This window comes from Pituophis catenifer, unplaced genomic scaffold (assembly GCF_029215685.1).
Source record: "Pituophis catenifer annectens isolate HBS135680 unplaced genomic scaffold, rPitCat1.0.hap2 SCAF_2, whole genome shotgun sequence".
Lineage (NCBI taxonomy): Eukaryota > Metazoa > Chordata > Lepidosauria > Squamata > Colubridae > Pituophis > Pituophis catenifer.
This window is the reverse complement of record NW_027256882.1, coordinates 114,962,746-114,983,945: the sequence shown is the minus strand read 5'-3', so window position 1 is coordinate 114,983,945 and position 21,200 is coordinate 114,962,746. Positions and strand designations below refer to the sequence as shown.

General features: G+C 34.1%; 1 protein-coding gene across 1 annotated transcript in view; it reads right to left on the bottom strand.

Moving 5' to 3' along the window:
• Nucleotides 1-21,200, bottom strand: part of SLIT3 (slit guidance ligand 3) — a 502,670-nt gene that overhangs the window by 134,721 nt on the left and 346,749 nt on the right. Inside the window, exons 13-14 of the mRNA XM_070934106.1 lie at nt 14,198-14,341; nt 10,017-10,180 (exon numbers count right to left, since the gene is read on the bottom strand). Of these exons, the coding sequence (XP_070790207.1) occupies nt 10,017-10,180; nt 14,198-14,341 (308 nt within the window). The remainder of the gene's footprint in view (nt 1-10,016; nt 10,181-14,197; nt 14,342-21,200) is intronic.

The window sequence follows — 21,200 nt, the reverse complement described above, 5'->3', positions numbered from 1 at the left end:
CAATTATACACACCAGAAAACTTGATCTATATTTCAAGGAATCCAGAGATTCCTTGATTATGTTACAAAAGTTCAGGACAACAGTTTAGAAGTGGGAGTTGCCTTGCTGTTCAGTTTCCTGTGTAAGATTATTGGTTGGTGGTTGGACATTTTCTGAATGATGTCAATCAATTGATGCCCTTGTTCTGGACCAATCAAAATAGAGATTATATCAATCCTAGCAACAAATTAATCAACGTTTCCCAGAAAATCTCTAATCTGTAAAGGAGCCTGGTGGTGCAGCAGACTAAACTGCTGCTGTTAAAGTAGCACTTAGCTGCCAGCTGCCTGCAATTACTGCGAGTTCAATTCTCACCAGGCTCAAGGTTGACTCAGCTTCCATCCTTTCGAGGTAGGTAAAATGAGGACCCAGTTTGTGGGGGCAATAAGCTGACTTTGTATAAAATAGAACACCGCTTGGGGGGGGGGAAAGCCCTACTAAGGAGGTATATACAAAAGTATAAAGGCTATTGCTTAATGCATTGTAAGCCGCCCTGAGTCTCTGGAGAAGGGCGGCATATAAATCAAACTAATAAATAATAATAAAATAAATAATCATCTTCCAATCCCCAACCCCAAGACAAAATTTAATACAGACTGCAAATACTGCAAGGGAATTCCCACTTTTGAATAATGGAAGTGAGAAATCCTTGTTGGGATGTAAGCTGAAATATCTGCAAAAAAACATTGATAATTGATCTCCTGAATACTGGAGAACCCATTTACTAATTATGTAGAGTCAGATCACCTGTTCATCTTCTAACCTTCTTCTATGTTACATATCTACAGACAAGTGTGTATAATTAACGTATGATTTTACTTTGTTGATAGCAATGACATGGTCATTATAGCTGGTAAATGGGAAGTATACCCTATGTTATAAAATTTTAGTAAGATTTTGTATTGGCTTATTTATAGATGCACAGTTTATTTGGAAGATAAGAGGACAGAGACAGTACCTTCAGAAGGTAGGCATTATAGAGACGAATAAGATATTTAGATGGTTACATGCATATTACAGTGAATTTTGTATCAACTATTTATTTAAGAGCTGTGATGGCGCAGTGGTTAGAATGCAGTACTGCAGGCTCCGTCTGCTCACTGCCAACTGCCAGCAGTTCGCAATTTCGATTCTCACTGGTTCAAGGTTGACTCAGCTTTCCATCCTTCCTAGGTTGGTAAAATGACGACTCAGATTGTTGGGGCAATATGCCGACTCTGTAAACCACTTAGAGAGGGCTGTAAAGCACTGTGAAGCTTTACAGTCTTCTATTGCTATACTATCCAAACACAGAGTATGGAAAAATATCAAAAGTGCATTCTCATTCTTGGCCAAGAATACAGTAGTTTCCACAATTCTACTTACTAACTATAGTTCTCTGTATTTTAGAAAGAATTATATTGTAACTGAATGTCATTCTGTGCAACACAATGACTTTTCTTAAAGCACATGGTTGCTTAAACACATATAGTACTGCCCTGGAATTATTTAATAATGGGAAGCATCCTCCCCAATATCACATTAGTGATATTTGCTTACAAGATAAAGTAATAAATCTGACATCATGAAACCATCACTGAAGCTGGAACATAATCTAATATCTTTAGATACTCCATTTGTACACTTAGAAGGAATAATGTCACAGTTACAGTATTTCACAAGCTATTTTTGCAAGCTATTTTCAAAAGCGCTATTTGAATGCTTGACTGATCTGTGGACTTATGGTGAGATCTGCTTCAAGCTAGGTAATTGTATGAAATATTATGAAACTGTATTGTTATAGTTCTCTTTACCATATGTCTCTTGTTATTATTTTTCCTTTTTCCTTTCACAATGTGGTCATCTCTCACCTTTTGATGCTTCTGAAAACAGAAGAAGTGTTCCAGCATGCCATGCTGCAGGAAAGCATGGAGCCTTCCATGGTGCTTGACAGAACCATGTTCAATTTGTATTGTTCTACCACATGGTTAGATCAAGCACAAAGGAAAATCCCATTAACAGGCAGAGTCAGTGTTAAGCAGCCGCCAAAGAGAGAAGAGCGTTGAGAAGAAGTAGCATGGAGAAGCACAAGCTGGAGATTTCATTGTGAGCTGCTGTCCATTTCTCCCATGCATAAAGGAGCTGAAGTTCAAGAAGTCAAATTTATTGCTACAAAGGCAAAAATAAATGTGCATTGTACAGTAAGTGTAGAAGAACAACTACTGGACACTTTTGGAGGTGAAACTGTTACAAATTATTTTGAAAGGCTTACAGCTGACAGTTAAGGCTGAAGAATAAGTGCAGATTGTAAACATGGTCCATAACATCATTAACCAGATTACAGTGCATATCGAATTTTTATGGAATGGTGTTACTCTTTTAAGTGAGCTTTTTGTTTCTGAGTTGCAATGTTTAGAAAACAACTTCTCTCTAATACAACCAAGGCATTTAAAATAAAGGTATAATCAGCATGTGGTAATGCTTATTCGTCCCCATCCCCATTCAAACATTTCAGCTTCTTTATATGAACTAATACATTAGGAATAGTTTGAAAATAGTTAAAATATGTATGCTGTTAGTATATAAGATAAAAAAAAGAGTATGAGATTAATCACACTCTCTGTGCGCTTCCGGGGGTCTCCAAACTTGGAAATTTTAGGACTTGTGGACTTCAACTGCCAGAATTCTCCAGCCAGCATTATTGGCTAAGTAATTCTGGGAGATGAAGTCCACAAGTCTTAAAATTGCGAAGTTTGGAGACTCCTGCTTTCTAGATTTTGACAGGAGTCTGAATATTCTATTCTCCAGATTTAACAATGACATTGTCAATAAACACAATAAAGCTCCTGTTGATTCATATTTCATTGCTGTTAAAAAAAATGTGTTTGGTACCGCCTCCAACTGTTTGCTTTGATTTACACAGTAGCATTAACATGGAGACTTCGACAATTATACTGTACTGGAACCTAAATGACTGCATCCAAACACCATGGTGAAAAAGTAACATTTATTGCAGCATAATTACATCTCTGTCTGCTCCCTCCCAAGCTGGAGCCTCCAATTTAAGTAAGGAGTGTGTTCGCTTTAGAGAAATCTTTTATTTGAAGCAGTATCAGGAAACCGTAAGAACTGTTATCTAAAGGAAGTCCCAATTAATATATCTGAATCTGAACAGTGGTGCTGTTTGTTTTCATCTAGAGTGTTGTAGTGGCAGAAGCTTTCTACATAAGCACATAAAGCAAACTAAGAATCCATGCATTTGGCACAAAGAACAGAGCCTAACAGAGTAATATTGTAAAGCCGGTCGACTGCTTATGAACTGTAACTCTGACCTATTTTCCTCATGTTGAAAAGGATCCCAAGGTGGGTGTATATTAAAGGTTTTTAATTATCTTATTAGTTATTAAACCGGAAGGGTTGGTGACAGTAGCTCTACCAGTCCTTAAAAGCAATGGCAATTTAATTAGTACAAAACCAATATAATTTTTCAGAATACATATTTCCCAGATTTAAGAAATCCTGATTTTACAATGTGCCCCCCCCCAAATAAAAAACCATTACAACATACAGTTAATGTATATTTGGAACAAATTGCTAATAGTATATTTTTTTAAAAAAAAGTATTATGTTTATTTATTAATTAACAGTGTTCCAAGGAGAAGGATTTATCTTTCACTGAATTTTGCATTCAGTAATTTTGGAAGTTTGAAAAGCTTGTAGGGAAAGAGAAAAGCATATGTGTGTGTGTGTGTGTGTGTGTGTGTGTGTGTGTGTGTGTGTGTGCATGGCTGCTCATGTCTTATACATGAGTCTCCGCTGCTAACAGTTAAAAACATAGTAAAAACAAGTATAAAAGCAACAAGAATAATATAAAATAACACAACAACAAAGAATCTCAGCAAAGTTGATACCAAAAAAATGGGCTCAGTCATACTATCAAGGTCTTAAGGGCAAAGTCAAGGTTTCAATGCTTTGTGAAGGGTAAATTATGAGTAGAATTTGTTATACCAGAGGCTTGTTTCTTACTGTCTCCTTCAATTATACAAGAAGGTTTTATTCTGTGAAGAAGTCTGTAAACAGCCTGTGCATTTGACACATTGGATCTGTAACCTATGATATTTGAAAATAGTAATCATCACTCATCGAACAAATGCTCTGAATTCAACTGGAGATGCAATATGCTGTAAAGACCTGCTGTCTTTTATAAAAAAATATTAAGTTACATAAAAGTGTAATTAGAAGTATAAGCATTCTCCGATTTATATCACTACTGTGTACATTGTGAATTATTATAAAGTAGCATCTGACAAATAGATTATTGGCAGATATCTAATTGTCCTTTTCCCATTGTTTGCTACATTAGTGGTGTGCTTGATAATGAAAATGGAACAAGTAGACAAATGCTGAAATACTCAGGACATAGATTTAGAATTTCAAATGAGAAATAAATTGTTAAAGGAAGAGAAAGGAAAGCTTCAATGACTCTGAACTTCCTTTCATCAATCAGGAAAATCTCAGAAATGGACAGATCAATCATTAGCCAAATGAAACAGAAAGAAAGGAAGCGAAAGGAAGAAACAGTTTTTGAGAACGGCTGAAAAATATTCTTAACATTTGTAGCATCCCTGTAGAAGTGTGCACCGATCAAGAAACAGTTAAAATTCTGTTGCAATGTGAGGTTATTGTTGGACAAGTAAACCTTGCTAGATTCCTTTTGCCAATTGCTTAGGAAACAAAACTATATGGTAGATACCTTAATCAAATGGTATCAAGCACACAGGCCTGCTGAGATAATTCGGTGGTGTAACAGCACTGCCATCTTGCATTAAATGCTTGGCTGCTATTGGGCAAGTACAGCTGATGGAGGAGACATCCATATCTTTTTATGACTCCTACTGAAAACTGCAGAATTCCTTCTTTAACTTTTAAAGTACAGACATTCAACTGAAATCCAACAGGAACACTGTAGCTCCTATAATTGCTCAAGCATAGAGACTGAAATCCATCCTACTAAACTTAATAATTTGGAGATAAAGGCAACTGAGGTGAGTTTCCAGCACAACATCAGGCAATATGATCATTTCACTTCACACTGGTTGCATTTTGAAATGAGTAAATCATTAAAATGTATAATTTTAAGATACTCTCGCCTGGCTAACTTTTCACCCCAAAATCTGCATAAAACAAATCTTTGATGACATTAATACAATATGAAATTTAAGGTATTGTGTGTTTGTGTACATTTAACACTTGTGGAACTGTGGTGGGATTTAAAATTATTACTCCTGGTGGGCGTGGCTTGGTGGGCGTGGCATGACTTGGTGGGCATGGCTTGGTGGGCATGGCAGGGAAGGATATTGTAAAATCTCCATTCCCTTCCCACTCTAGGGAAAGGTTACTACAAAATCCCCATTTCTTCCCGATCAGCTGGGACTTGGGAGGTAGAGAATAGATGAGGGTGGGGCTAGTCAGAGGTGGTATTTACTGGTTCTCCGAAACACTCAAAATTTCCACTACCGGTTCTCCAGAACTGGTCAGAACATGCTGAATACCACCTCTGTTGTGGAAGTTATGTATGAATTCTGAAAGAGCAACATAAACAATTTAACCTCAAAAGTAAATTTTGGCATGCCAATTAATGACAGTTAGGACAGTGTGCTCTCAGCATCAACATTTTTTTTTTTGCAACCAATTATTTCTGTTAAAGAGAAAACAGCACTTTTCATCATAAGTTATGCAAAGCTAAAATGTGCTCATCTAACAAAAGAGCAACATATCAGAAAATGGAATTCTTGTTTTCTCTTACCCAATTCACCCTTTTACTCATTCCCAATCATGAAAAGCAAGGATATAAATCCAAGTTATTTTAAAAATTAAATTCAAAAGAGCTTTTGTTTAAAATAATGTATAGCTTCCAAACATGACTTTGCAATTTTCTTCTCAGATATTATGGTTATCTAAAAAAATGGAATGAAATCAGTATCACTAAAAGGCATCTCTCAGCTCTAGTTGAGCTTGATATTGAAATTTTAATTTGTTTTCAATCCCCGGAACTGAGAGTAGCACAAGCAATTGAATTTACAACAAACCAGCTGATTAAGATTTTTCTCAGAATACTGATTTTAGATTTAAATTGATAGAAAAACATGAATATATTCGTGTTACTCTCTATAAAGTAAAATGTATTTCAAAGCAAAGTTTAGCAACCAACTTAGTTCCTTGGTAAATAGTAGGAAAGCAGGATACAATTAAAATAGTAGCAATAATGATACTAATAGTACAATATAATATTGATATCTACAGACTTCACTTAAATACAATATTCCATCAGTGAATTTCAGTTTGTATTACAGCACTTTTACCTCTTTTCCTTCGTTCCAGTTTTCTATTCCATTCCCAACTACTCCCAATATTTGAAAATATCAGAACAGTTTTTGATGATATGAGTTTATAGACAAAAGAGGGAATTATCTCCCTATTAATATGCTGCTTGAAATCTTTCTAATACTACTTAAACCAAGACTGAATAAATCTAAGGGATTTTGTACGGGCATATACAGAAACTTTGGGTTTTGCCTGTTCTCAGATTGTATACCATCAGAAATTAAAAGTATGCTATAATTTTATTAGAGAGATCCTAGCAACCCTTAAGAGTTCCTAGCAACTTTGGAGACCAAAGAAACTTCTTTGTGCAAAAATATTTATTACCAACTTTAAATGGTATATCAATTATGCCGTTTTTGAATATCGACAATCTAGTTTAAGAAAATACGTGTCTCAGGATAATGCTGCCGGATCCAATCTGGGTCAATCACAGGGACCAGAGATTTTGTCTTCCGAACTTTCAGACTTGTGCTGGAGCCCATCTTCAGGGAAATTCTCTCTAACAGTGCTTTTCTGTGTGGTATTTATATGGTGCCTTTTGTATGTGGCTTTTTAGATGCTGATTGGGAAGTGTTGATGGCTGGCTTTTAAATCATTGGCTGTTATCTGAAACTTCTGGTCCTGGTGACCGACCCAGATTGAATCCTGCATAATCTATCTTACTTTGGGAACTTTATCCTTAGATGGGTCTTATTCAATCAATGTGCAATTACAGTTCCACTTCATTCAGAAGCTGCAGCTGGGTTCAAAATGTAAAAGCTATGTAGCTGAGTAGATTATCTGTCATAGAGATGTTATCACTCTCTTGAAGGAACTCTTTGGCTGCCAACTGACCTGGTTCTAGATTTTTCTTGTAAGGTATAAGGTTTTAAAACAATTTAGAAAATTCAGACTGTGATACGTTATACACTATGTCAGTAATGTCTTGGGAGATGTTTTCCTTGGACTGGTGTATTCCCTTCTGAAAATCAAGAGGTCCCAACTATTAGCAATATTGCTGATATGAATGTTGTATTATTTGAACTTTTGTTTTGATTTTCTCTCCCTTTCCATATTTTTGGTAATATAATTTCATACCTCTTGACTGTATTATTTATTGTTCCATTTTACAATTTGCAAATCACTTAATGATTTGCAAATTTAAATCTTTTTTGAGAATAAATCTTAATGTATGACATATCAGAGAAGATATATTATTAGTTAACATAGCTGATAGTGAAAATCAATTTGAAAAAAAATCCAGGTATATTTTTTCAAGTGTATCAGTTTGTGAGGCTCACAACTCCCCCTCCCTCCCTCCCCTCTATATGTGCATGTGTGTGTGTGTTTATGTGTGTGTATATATATATGTTTTTCTTTTAGCCAGGTTCTTCCTACGTAAACCAAGATTTTTATGCAGCCTTAGTCTCCTTAGTCTCCCAAAGAGCAGCAGGGTGCTTGCTGGCTGCCTGAAAAAAACCTAGAAACTAGTGGATTGTGATTTCACTGAACTAGGGCTGCATAAAAATCTTGGTTTATGTAGGAAGAACCTGGCTAAAGAGAAATACATACATACATACATACATACATACATACATACATACATACATACATACATACAATAAGATACTTTTTAAGTGTAGTCTAGAATACTACAGAAGTACAAAAACCTGAACTGATATAATGAATACATAAACAAAGAGCACAGAAAAAATAATTATTGTTGATTATTCATTCCTGCATATTATAAAATTCATTCCTGTATATTATAAAGTTCATTCCTGCATATTATAAAGTTCATTCTCATAATGCTGAGAAAAATCCTATGAAATGGGAGAAGTCAGTACATAATTTCCTGTATGTTTCTTTTCAGTGCATGGGAAACATGTACAATGATTCTCAGTCAAAGATCTTTTTATCAACAGATTACCACTATAAACAATCCCACATGAACACTGTAACCAAAGCTCTAATTTCTTGATTTATAATATATTGATAAAGGGCAATTTATGAATTATTGAGGAGAAATAGGACACAAATAATGTTCTTTTGTATAGTGACAATTTTGTCAGTAGATTTAATTGTCAGGAATGCAACAAATCATAGTCTCCTTTTTTAGGATGAAAAAGGCAACTATAGGCAAGTATGTCAAGATTATACATTAATGATAGTCATTTTTTTCTACTTAGTCCCACTAATGAATTTTCAACATCTAAAATTCAATCTATATTTTAAATTTGTTTGAACTAATATATTGTACCACCACTAAAATTATAAATCACATATTTGACAGGACCTTAGAATATGAACAAGCCAAAATTTATAAGGAAGCAAAGTTGGATAAAGAAATATTTCAGCTATAGGAACCTGGATACGATTAATATTTTGATTATAAAATCATCACACAATACAACTATTACAGTGATACACTCTCTTGTTACACAATAGCCTTTGCTTTTCTCCCCTTGTATATCTTTCATATACTCCCAGATATACATTATAATACCCCTCTACCCACCAAGCAGATTGGTGGTGGGAGGGAATGACAGTAGGGATTTTAACAATCTTATCCATTTTCAACTTCTAGTGGAAGAACTCCAATGGATCAAACTCACAATATTTTAATCTCTCTCCCCCTCCCTTCCTTCCTCCCTCCCCCTCTCCCTCCCCCGTGTGTGTGTATGTGTGTGTGTGTGTTTGTGTGTGCATGTGTAAACATTGCATCATCTCATTCAGTTACTTTGGCAATAATAAAATTAATAGATTAAAAGTTAAGGTCAATCATACTATTTTACTTAGTTTATCATGGTATGGAATGGAATTATCAGACAACTGATGGAAGTATTTTTTTTAACTGTCATTGTCTTCCTACACATTTAATAGTTTGTGAACCCAGGTTTGCAAGGTTTATAGTCCACATAGACTCTATCCATTTAATCTTTAAACATCAAAAGAACAAAACCAGATGTGTTATTGAATCACTCTATCTTTAGTCTTTTGTTTTTCTTCTTTTTTTTCCAGGCTAAAATTACATTGTATTTTTCCAAATTTTAATTTATTGTTGTGTTTTATTTTTATTATACTGTGAATGTTGTGGGTTACCATCTCATCTTATATTTTTAAAATGCACACTGTTACAATAATCTCCTCAGTTCTCCAAAGAGCTATACTGATAGTTGTTCAAATGTGTGATTCACAGAAAAGCATCCCTGGCTATGCTTTTATTTGGATAGCAAAATTTTAAAAAATGAACTAAAAAACTTCTATGAATTTGGGTAAAACGTATCTGAATTATTTTACTATTTTTTTGGGGGGAGGAAATTAGATACCAGGATCTTGTATATCACCTTTCTTTGAAGGCAGCATCCAAGGCTGCATTCTTTTAAAAGAGAAACCTAGTTTTTAACCAAATAGCCAAATAAACCAAAAAGAAAGCTAGAGGTTTTTCTCTCATTTAATGCACAAAGTAACTAGATTTTCTGAAGAACTAATCCAATTTCTCAAATTTAATTTTGGAAAGATGCTACATAATATCCATTATACCAAACACTGTTCCAGAGATTGGATTAGTAGGCTCCCTGGACCTGCTTATTTCTGAACTCAAAGTGCAGCACAGCCTGGATAAATGAATTACCTGAGCAACGGAACTTCTTGCTCTTGATCTGGCTGATTCGTTTGTTGGCAAGACGACGCGGACTGCTGCACCGAGCTCCGCTGGTTTCTATTGGATTATCCTGCAGGTAATCAGCCAGCCACTTCAAATGGCAGTCGCACACAAATGGATTTTGAGCTAAATGCCTGCAAGAGGGATGGGATGTTTAACCAGAAATGACCTGTGACACTGTACTCCATCATTGTTTTTAGAAATACACAACTGAAGAGCAGAGTAATTGAATCAGCTTCCAATACACCGGGTCTGGCAGAAGCTGGATGGAGTTAAGACTTGTGTGGGGGATATTCTGTGAGCCATCTCATTTTTTTTTAGCTTGTTAAGTCAGCAGTGAGCCTTCTCCAGAAGGAAACACAAATTAATATAACAAAGTCGCTTTTTAAAGGGCATAGACCTATTGTCTACAAAAACTGGTCATGATATATTGCAGTCAATTTTTTTAGAAGGAAAAAATGTAAACTATTTTTTGGGTCACAAAATTAACACTTTCTAGAGATTGTATTGTAAACTAGTATACCTCAGGGCACTAGGGAAAGATGTAGAAGAATCAAAGGTTTCTATCAGCAGAGAAATTAAATTCTAATGAATTTCATCTTTGGATGATCTAAATCTTCAACAAATCAGTATATTCTGTTACTTTTATTAGTATTATTTCATTGTTTGGTCCAGATAAAATTTCTGAATCATTTATCAATACAGAAACTTTGGAAGCATTAGAAGAGCTAATATGAATACTTTATAATTAAGATTTTTTAAAAATATATATAATTTATAACATTAAAACGAGAATAATTTAATGGAAATGTTTTAACTACACTGAAAATGTAAATTAATGGAGGAGGAGTTTACATATAGGGATTGTCTGCTCCTTAAGGTAGGTTTGGACAGGAAAGAAGTAGTTGAAATCTACTTTATTTATGATAATAGAATTTTGAAATTCTGCCAGCATTTCCCCTTCTCTTTGTTTTATAATAAAGAGAATTAAGATGGGACAATCCTCAAATCTTTCTCTTGCTTTCTAGTTTTTACAGGCTAAATTTATGTTTCACTAATGGTCACCATGTAACTGCTGTGCCAGAGATATGAATTTGCCCATTATTATTCTGCTTTAGTTTATTTTAATATCCCCAAATGTGGAAAGTGTCATATAGTTTAAAGATGTGAAAATGATTTTGAATTATAGACTAAATATGAGGAATATATCACCATACAGTGAACTATAGATTTGCTATGTGTGAGATATAACAAAACAAATTATTCATTTTGAGTGGAAAGATATTGCTGCCCCAGATTTACAATCTTGGATTGTTAACTCTCTGCTTATGAATTTGTTATTTATTAATATAATCGAAAGACTGATACATGTTACTTTGTCAAATTAAGGTTTAATGCTGTATATCGGTTCTCGTTTATTGTTTGTTTTCCTTTTTCATACTAAAGCAATATAATAAAAATGGGTATAAACATATAAACACAATTGTTTCAGGAAAAACACCTTCTGTTTGATGATAGCTATTGATTAAACAACTAACTATAAACATTTAACAATTATTTATGTTTCTCAACTTGAATTGTATAATCTCCATGCTGGGGTATTTAATTATGGAGTGAAAAGATGTAATGCTCTAAGTCTAAGCCATGAGTTATTATAGTCAGCTTGTGCACATAAAATGGCTCATTACTTAGGGCAGGTATCATTTTGAGGAAGTTTCAAATGACAGCCACTGACACAACTATTTTGTGGGAAGATGTTGTAAGCCTAGATGGCTTTGGATACCAATTAATAGAAGGCACAATCACATAAAATTTCAACAATTTAAATTGATAAGAAGAAGAGTGGAAAGATGCAAATAATCCTAAAGACCTAACCTAGATAGATTCTTCAAGTAATATTTTACCAAAACATTCTGATGGAGCCAAGTAGCCTAGAGGTTTTTTTCCCCATTGTTTAAAAAATTTCAAACTATTTCCATGAATCCAAGAAACTGTCAAGAGCTGGTGAATATATCATGTAAAAATTAATCAATGTTGATCTTCCCTTAATCCTTGCATCTTGATACTATCCTTTAGGTATAAAACATAATGAAAACAAATATGTATCAAAATGAAAAAATAATATTTTAAGAGCTATATAATAAAAAAAAGTATGATAATATGGTAGTATAACTTGGGGAGAATAACTGAAATGAAATTAGATTATCTCTGAGAAATACCATTTTATTAGCAAATGATTCTGAATATTTTACTTGGAAAATATTAGAAAAAAATACTAAAGAGATATAATCTAAGAGAAAGACACAAGGAAGTTTGAAATTCACTTTTGAGATGATGTGACTAGCAGGAAAAAGTAATCAAGGAGAAAATGTTTGACAAAATGTAATTTATCTGGATGTGCCTATTGCTCATTTGAGTTTGCTGCATACTTACTACAATTATCTGTGAAACTGGAATGTACCACACCTATAGCAATCTAATGCAATTAAATCTAATTAATTCAATCTGCTGCAGAATCTATTTCTGTCAGTGTAATGTGGATGATGAGTCTCCTTATCACTGAATTCACTTTTGTCATGTGATATCAACATTATTGATAGAAGAGAATATTTGTAGCTCAGGGCTGAAGTGTGGGGTCCTTGGTGCTCCCTGAACTTGGTTGCTTTATTGCAGATGTTTCATTATCAAACTAGGTAACAATATTGCTAAAAGGGAATGAAGTTTGTTCTCTGTTTCTTGTATATACTAATGGCTTCCTTGATAGTATTGGTGTAAGTGTTAATAGTATTGGTGTTAAGTGTTCTTGGAGTTTCCTTGATTAGAGTGCTGTTTATTGTTAGCTTGTTTGTCTGAATTGGTAATTCCTTAATTGGATTATTTAGTTCTTGATAATTGGTCTAGGGTTAATCATGGAGTTAATCTCTGCTCATCTGAGTGCTAATTGCTTGTGAGAAGGTGTTTTAGTTTCTTTCCCTTTGAATATCTTTAAAAGATTATCTATTTCTAACAATCAAGCTCACAGAATGCCAAGGTCCTCAAAGAACAACATTATCTCTAGAACAAATTAGTCAATTAAAGAGATGTGGGAAAGCATGCAGGAAAAGCAGAAGGGAAAAGATCTCTTCATGTAAGCGGGCTCGACAACGTTGGATTATGCCTAACATGGGAAGATGTTATTAAGTATCTAATGCAGCTGCCTGAAATGGAACCAGGCTCCAGAACAGTAGCCAACACTTCCACCATTGATACAACACAAAAAACTTGCTTTAGAATACTAGTTTATCAGTATCCTAGAGCAAAATAATACAGTTTAGAAAAATCAGCACAGCAACAACCCAATAACATGAAGCAGATTTGTGATAATTAGCAAATCTAAAAGAGAAGCAAAAAATTATTCTCATATGATGATTGCTTAGAAAAAAAAAAAGCTAGGGAAAGCAAGTTTCTTGAATTCTTCCCATTCTTTTACAACCAACAGCCATAGTAGGCATTTGTATTTTCTTTTCTGTAACAACTAAAGTGAGAAATCTGTGTGGTTTGTAGTATGATGTGTGCACTAAGAAGTCCAGAGCAGGCAGTGTAATGGCTACTCTGGTTTATGTGACCAAGTTGGGAAAGGAGAAGTGTTCAAGTATGCATCAGCCAGAAGCATTTTCAGTTGCTGCCCAACTGCCTCCCCTACATTTTCAAAATTCCATTGGGTTGAAAAAAATACCAGTGAAACTTGTTTATTGGATTGTTTTTTGGCAACTGATGAAACATAACTATATAAATCCATTCTTAAGTCCTCTGATTGTTTTAAATCAAGAATGAAAGTAGCATAGAACATGATCTCTTTGTTTTTGAATTAAAAAAGGAATGTAGAACAAAATGCAGAATTTGAAACAATGCCAGAAATTCTGCCATTATTCTCCTTATTTCAGTATTTTAACCTCTTTCTGTTATGTCATTTGAGTGAGTGTGTGTGTGTGTGTGTGTGTGTAATGGAATTATTTAAATGTTTGGTTTCTTCTTCTCCTATATACTATATCTCAAAGTTAGCAGTTTGGGCAGGATCAAAGATTAAGATAAGACTTTCATTTGTGGAACCATATATAGGATGCACTGCCTGAGGAAGATGGAAGAATACAGATATAATACTGGATACTCACAATGTTTGAATTGATTGAAGAGGAGCAAAAAGTCCTTTGCTGATAGTCTGCAGTTTATTATCATAGAGAGATAACAAATTAAGATTATGCAGATCTTGAAATGTGTTTACTCTCAGGCAATTGATCTTATTTGCATTGAGAAGCCTGTAAACAAACAAAATATTTTTTTTCAATACATACAATCTTGAAAACAAGATTTAAGAGATTAGTCTCGGACCAAATGCTATATATAATATGGAATTAAAACCTTCAGTACTGCTATTTATTGATCAGATTATTAATTTATTGGTTTGTAGCCTTACAATTTTTTTCCAAAATGACTTACAAGTTAAACATATGTAACAATATTATGAACATAATAACAAACCCCCATAAGAATGATGTTATTTATAATATTCAGTCACAGGTAAAATAGGAGCCACTTTGATGTACTTATAAAGGATGTACCACAATCTAGACTCTGCCAGTGAAAAACTGTTATCTTATGTTTCCATCCATTTCCCTATTCATGGTTGCAAAGCATTTGAAAACAAAATTTAAACCACACCCAGAATTGTATAAATACATTAATCTTGTTATATATCACATTCCCAAATCCTTAAAGGTATAACAGAGCAGTGTCATCATGAATAATACCTAGAAATAATTAGGTGATATGTGCAACTAGTATAAGGCTATAATAATGTGGTAAGCAAAGTATATACCAAAAAGTGATTGCACAGTGCATAACAGAAGTCTTAATGAGAAGTAATTAAAGCACAAATCTCTAAATTCAGATCAAAGTTCTTTAGAGACGGGCATTACTGGCCAGAGCATCCATTATGTTTATTGTCGAGAATACCTGGTCCATAAATCACCCAATTTTGGAGAGAGTGTCATACCATCCCCAGTTGTTATTATCAGATCAGATTTTTCTATTAAGGACATCCATATTACCAATTAAAAAAACACCAGATTGAGCTAGGTAACTTCACCTTATTTTTTATATAGCTAAGGATCAAAGTACCAAAGGATGGTCATGTCCCAAACTGGACATGAACCTAAATGGCAAAGATATAAACAATCAGCTTCACTGTTTATTCACCAAATAAGCAAGGTTCTCACAGAAGCTTCTCTAAAAAGTGAATAGAGAGTATTATTTATTTGATGCATATCCTGCCTTTGCTTTGAACATTCAAGGTGCTATATATAATGCTCCCTCTTCCTATGTTCCTTACAACATCAGTTATTTGAGGTGAGTTGCACTGAGAGTGAGTAAGTGATGCAATATCAGTCAGCCAACTTCTGTACCTAAGAGAGGACTGCAACTCATTCAGCATTCCTGCCCAATTATTTCCACCATTACACTGGAATCTCTCTCAATATTTGGTTCTGAAATCTCAAAAACTCTAACTTTTAGAACCAATTTTATAGCAATAGCAATAGCACTTAGATTTACATACCACTTCACAATGCTTTACTGCATTCTCTAAGCAGAGAGTCAGCATATTGCCCCCAACAATCTGGGTCCTCATTTTGCTGACCTTGGAAGGATGGAAGTCAATCTTGAGCAAGTGAAGATTGAACCCTGGCAGTCAGCAAAATTAGCCTGCAATACTGCCTTCTAACCACTGTGCCAACATGGCTCAAAACTTTTGTTATTAAAAAAAAATCCTGCTACAACTTTTTCAAGAAATATATTTTTCAGTTAAACCTTTTCCAAGACATGCCAAAGAAATAGATGAGATAATCAGCAGCCTTTCTGCACATAATTATATTCCTGACTGATTGATTAATGTGACTATTACTTCATCTTTGCATTTCAGAAAAATGGGATAATTGAAAATATCATTAATTGATAATTAGTTCCCTAACGTGAATGATAAAAATGTGATCTGAAGGATAAAGAAACTATATTGCTATAGTTACAGTTCAGTTCATTACAGTCAAAGACCAGAATAAGTAATGAAGAAGACCATAACTAGCATGTAATAGATGAGATCCAGGATACATCTATGTTGAACATCTATGTAGATTCTCATTCATCCACGTCATGGTTGTCCCAAAGGTGCTTTTTCAAGAGGCAACTGGACTTTCTGGTTTTTCTTTGAAGACGTTTCGCTTCTCATCCAAGAAGCTTCTTGAGAGCGCTTCTCACTGGATATTATGAGAATTTTTAAGTAAGTATATATGTTGTGTTTTTGAAGGAAATGTAAAAAAATGTATAATAAAATAAACAAGCAAGCTACCGAGATTAGACATGGATTTTTTTAAAAAATGGTGACTTTATGTAAATGAATATTTAAAAGAAATACATTTGTAGTCTTATTTTGTTTTCATTGCAATAGTTTTTAAGCTTACTGTTTTCAACATTTGCTTATGTATTTTCACAGAAAGCCCACCGTTAGGCTGAAAAATCAATCATGCTAAAGGGTAAATGATTTCCAGTTTCTCCATTAGTCCTCATAAGAATTAAAGGTTCCCGACTCTAGGGAGCGGTGCTCATCTCTGTTTCCGAAGCAGACTGTCCAAAGACATCTCCGTGGTCATGTGGCCGGCATGACTAAATGCCAAAGGCGCACAGAACGCTGTTACCTTCCCACCAAAGGTGGTCCCTATTTTTCTACTTGCATTTTTTATGTGATTTCAAACTGCTAGGTTGGCAGAAGCTGGGACAAGTAATGGGAGCTCACCCCATTATACAGCACTAGGGATTCAAACCGCTGAACTGCTGACCTTTTGATCAACAAACTCAGCATCTTAGCCACTGAGCCACTGCATCCTTTGACCTAATTCTAAAACGTCCTTGACCTAATTCTAATAAGAATTAGGTCAAGCTAAATTTCACAGTTAGTACATCATTTGGGCTAAACGTCTGTGGTAGAAACAAAAATATACCAGTGTACATCTTGTTGGTTGTGTTCAATGGAAGACACTACAAAGTATTTCCAAAAACATAAAGCAGCAAAGATATATATGAACAATCTTCAGCTAAGTCAAAATGCTTATATGCAATTAAAAGTTATACTGGATTTGGAAAAATATATTCAATTTATCGTTACATAAATTTGCATTACAGTCAACACTGATTCTCTCACTTGGCAGCTTGTGAAAGCTACAATAAAGTATAAAAATTAGAAGCAATATATAGTTGAAAGCACCAAAGGTATTTTTATCACTTTGATGGAGAATAGTAATTTTAATATTCGCAGCTAAAAGGCAGAAAAAGTCTATATAGGAGAACTCTGAGAAATAACTGTTCAAACTATGTGAATTTATTTTTAAAAATAGTTTGAAAAGTTTTCCGATGATATACTACCACAGTTAGAATATATGCGTATAAATTAACATTCTTGGTAATATTCTATCATCTCTGCTATTTTTGTTTTTTAGTTATAGTAGTACAATTCTTTGGTTTTTTTACTTAAGAAATATAATCTTTGCTAGCCCACACCCCATTAGATTCAAATAATTTTTGATTTTTGAAATGTTGAAAAAAAAAAGTAAGTTACTGCTTTGTATTTTCTTTCTTTCCTTTCTTTTTTTCCTACACTTCTAGCTTTTTCTTAACTGTCTTCACTTATTTGCTTATTAGTTGTTATCTTTGTTGTTTAAAGTTTAATATTTTTTTTTAAAAAAACTACTCTCTTGGAACCATGGTCAGAAACACTGTATTTTTCTTTATATTCCTATACCAAATATATAGGTTTCTCTGACCCTCTCTAGACAAAGAGAGGATGTCAGAATACCCAAGCTTTGGTCCATATAATTGTTTCTCACAATGATTCTGCAAAATAGTGGTCTATGAAGGGTGGGAGAGTGGGATGGGGTGGGGGATGAAGGAAATTGCCACCCTTGATCCAGCTGCAAACATAACTTTTTCAAAGGACACTAAATTTGTACTCCCTTTGCTAACCACTTTTGAAACTTGCATTTTAACTGGTTAACTGCATCCTAACCATCGTTTTGGAAGTCTTTAAATCAAACAGGATTCTAGACTACATAACCTGATTAATGGGTTACCTATTTTTCTATGACAAAAAAACTGTCAAATGATGTAAAACACCTAAAACAGATGATTTAAAACATTTTGCTTCTGGTGTGCAGCAACAAATAGCACCTTAGCAAATATTTCATTTTGAGACCACAGGTGGAAAAATCCCCATTTCCTTCCCTTAATGATATACTAAAAAACTAAAATTATCAATTTGGTAAAATTTTATAAAATTTTATAAAACGTCACACCATTTTACCCCAAACTACTTTCACTGTATTGATAGGACTAGTCCTACAGTATATTTCAATGTTTTCATTTTTGATAAATGAAACAAAATATTTTCAAGGTGTTCATCTTTGGTATATTTCCAAGGCTTCCCAATTCAAAATACATTTACCATTAAATATGAATTTTCAGGCATACATAGATCATCAATCAATATAAAATCTGGTGACACACAGTTTTAATATAAATTATATTCCTGTTATATTATGTTTGTGTGTCAGTCAATCATGTGAGCAGTGCTCACTTTTTTCCCTTCTGCTTATCATTGTAAACTGCTAATGAATCCAGCAGAGAATAAGAACATAATGTACTTCAATATGCCTGTTACATTAAATGTGTATCTCATAATGTTCATTTTGAAACACTACAAATAGATTCAAAAATCACATGACAAGAAAAATGTTATCTTGGACAACTATGGCAAATAACAGCAGCATAAAATTATTTTGTTATTCATAGAGAAAATATATTGGGGGTTTAACTTGTATTTATTATAGTTAGATAGAGTCTTTTTTTCTTTCTTTTTTTTCTTTCCCTTTTCTTGTTGGTAGAATATCTTTTGTTAGAAGGCAAAGTGGGACCTAGGTGGGGTCTTTTCTGCTGTGACCACACTTTGTAATCTTTGTCTTTCTGAAAGAAAGGCCTCATCACTTCTAATTTCAAAAGTCCCTCAAGATCTGGTTATTCCATTTCAACTAGTGAGGTGACTCTATTATTATTAATGTTCTTTTGTCTATTATTTCTTTATTTTAGCTTTGTTCTTAAAGTTTATTTAAAAAAAATGATAATATTTTTAGGTATTTATTATTTTAGTTTTCTGGACACCATCCAGAGTCACATGCTTTAATGAGCATCAATATGCATAATTTTAAGTAGAAACGTTAAAAAAGGGACAGGTATCATTTGCCTGTGATTCCATATTAAGGATACCATAATAATTCATGTATTGCTCTGTGAATCCTACATGTCACAGAATTGTTTAATCCATTCAGGAATACTATTTAATATTTCAAAGCTACATAACACTTTGGGATTTATCAGAGAAATATTATGTTATGTTAGTTATGGTTAGTTATGTTAACCAAATGTATGGAATTAGTAATACATAAAGTGTATAATATCAGGAACATTTGATATCTCTTTCTGAATACACTGCTCATTTGAAAAAGCCTACAACCTTAAATAAAAATAATCTAATTAAACTCTATTAAATACTAAATTAACCAGAAAAACTTTTTAAACTGTCCAATGTTGGGTTCAAAATTCAAAGATCTAGCAAAAAAAAAAGTACAAACTTGCAAAATCTTAAGTACAAATTAAAAGTTCATACCGTTGAGCTGTTAAAAATGTATCTTAACAATGTGAACAAGTCCAATTACACTGCTTTAAAATAATTATTAAAAAAGGAGTAGTACTAATGTAAACTAAAAGTTAGAATAGAAATTCTTAGCACGAGCTAAATGAGATGAGATAGAAAGAAGGTTCTCCATAGTGGTGGGTTTCAAAAATTTTTACTACCAGTTCTGTGGGTGTGGCTTGGTGGACATACCATGGCTTGGTGAGGGTGGCTTGGTGCGCATAGCAGAGGAAGGATACTGTAAAATCTCTATTACCTCCACACTCTAGGGGAAGGATACTGTAAAATCTCCATTCCCTCCCCACTCCAGGGGAAGGATACTGTAAAATCTCCATTCCCTCCCCACTACAGGGGAAGGTTACTGCAAAATCCCTATTTTCTCCCAATCAGCCAGAACTCGGGAGGCAGGGCCAGTCAGAGGTAGTATCTACCGTTTTTCCGAACTACTCAAAATTTCCACTACTGGTTCTCCAGAACTGGTCAGAACCTGCTGAAACCCACGTCTGGTTCTCCAGTAATAATATACAACCACCTTCCAATCCTACTCCAGAGCAAGCATAAATTAACTCCACAGTTAACATCAGACTATCAATCAAGTAAGCAATATCCCAATCAAGAAACTGCCAAAGAAGCCAACAGCAAACAGCCCAAACAAAGAATCCCTAAGACATACCCCTCCACCCACACAGACAGGCAAGCCGCCAGAATATAAACTGAGAGCAAACAGCACTCTTCACTAGCACTGATGATGTTACCTAGTTTGGGTAATGAAATTTCTACAACAAAACAAGCAAACTCAGAGAGCACCAATAACCCCTCAAAATTGGAATTGTAAATTATTGTTGCAAAGTATTTGTCCACATCCTAATTTTTTTTAAAAAAAAAAATCTCTGTAACTTGAATTCCACATCTCTGTGTGCTTACAGCAGCATGCAGAGAATTTTGCAATGGTTTTAAAGAATATTAGATATAGTTTTATGATAATTATTCAATGGAAAAGAAGAACATAATTACATCAGCTACCAGCAAAAACAGTACAGGTAGCCTTTGACTTACAACAGTTCCTCTATTGACCGTTTGAAGTTCTAACGGCACTGAAAAAGTGACCTATGTCTGTTTTTCACACATGACCATTGCAGCACCCCCATAATCATGTGAGCAAAGTTCAGATGCTTGGCAACTGCCCCACATTTATGACAGTTGCTGTGTTCCAGTTCATGTGATCCCCTTTTGCGACCTTCGGACAAGTAAGGCCAATGGGGAAGCCAGATTCACTTAACAACCATGTTACTAACTTAATAACTGCAGTGATTACAAATGTGGCAACTGCAGCGATAACAAATGTGGCAACAAAGGTCGTAAAATTGGATAAAACTCACTTAACA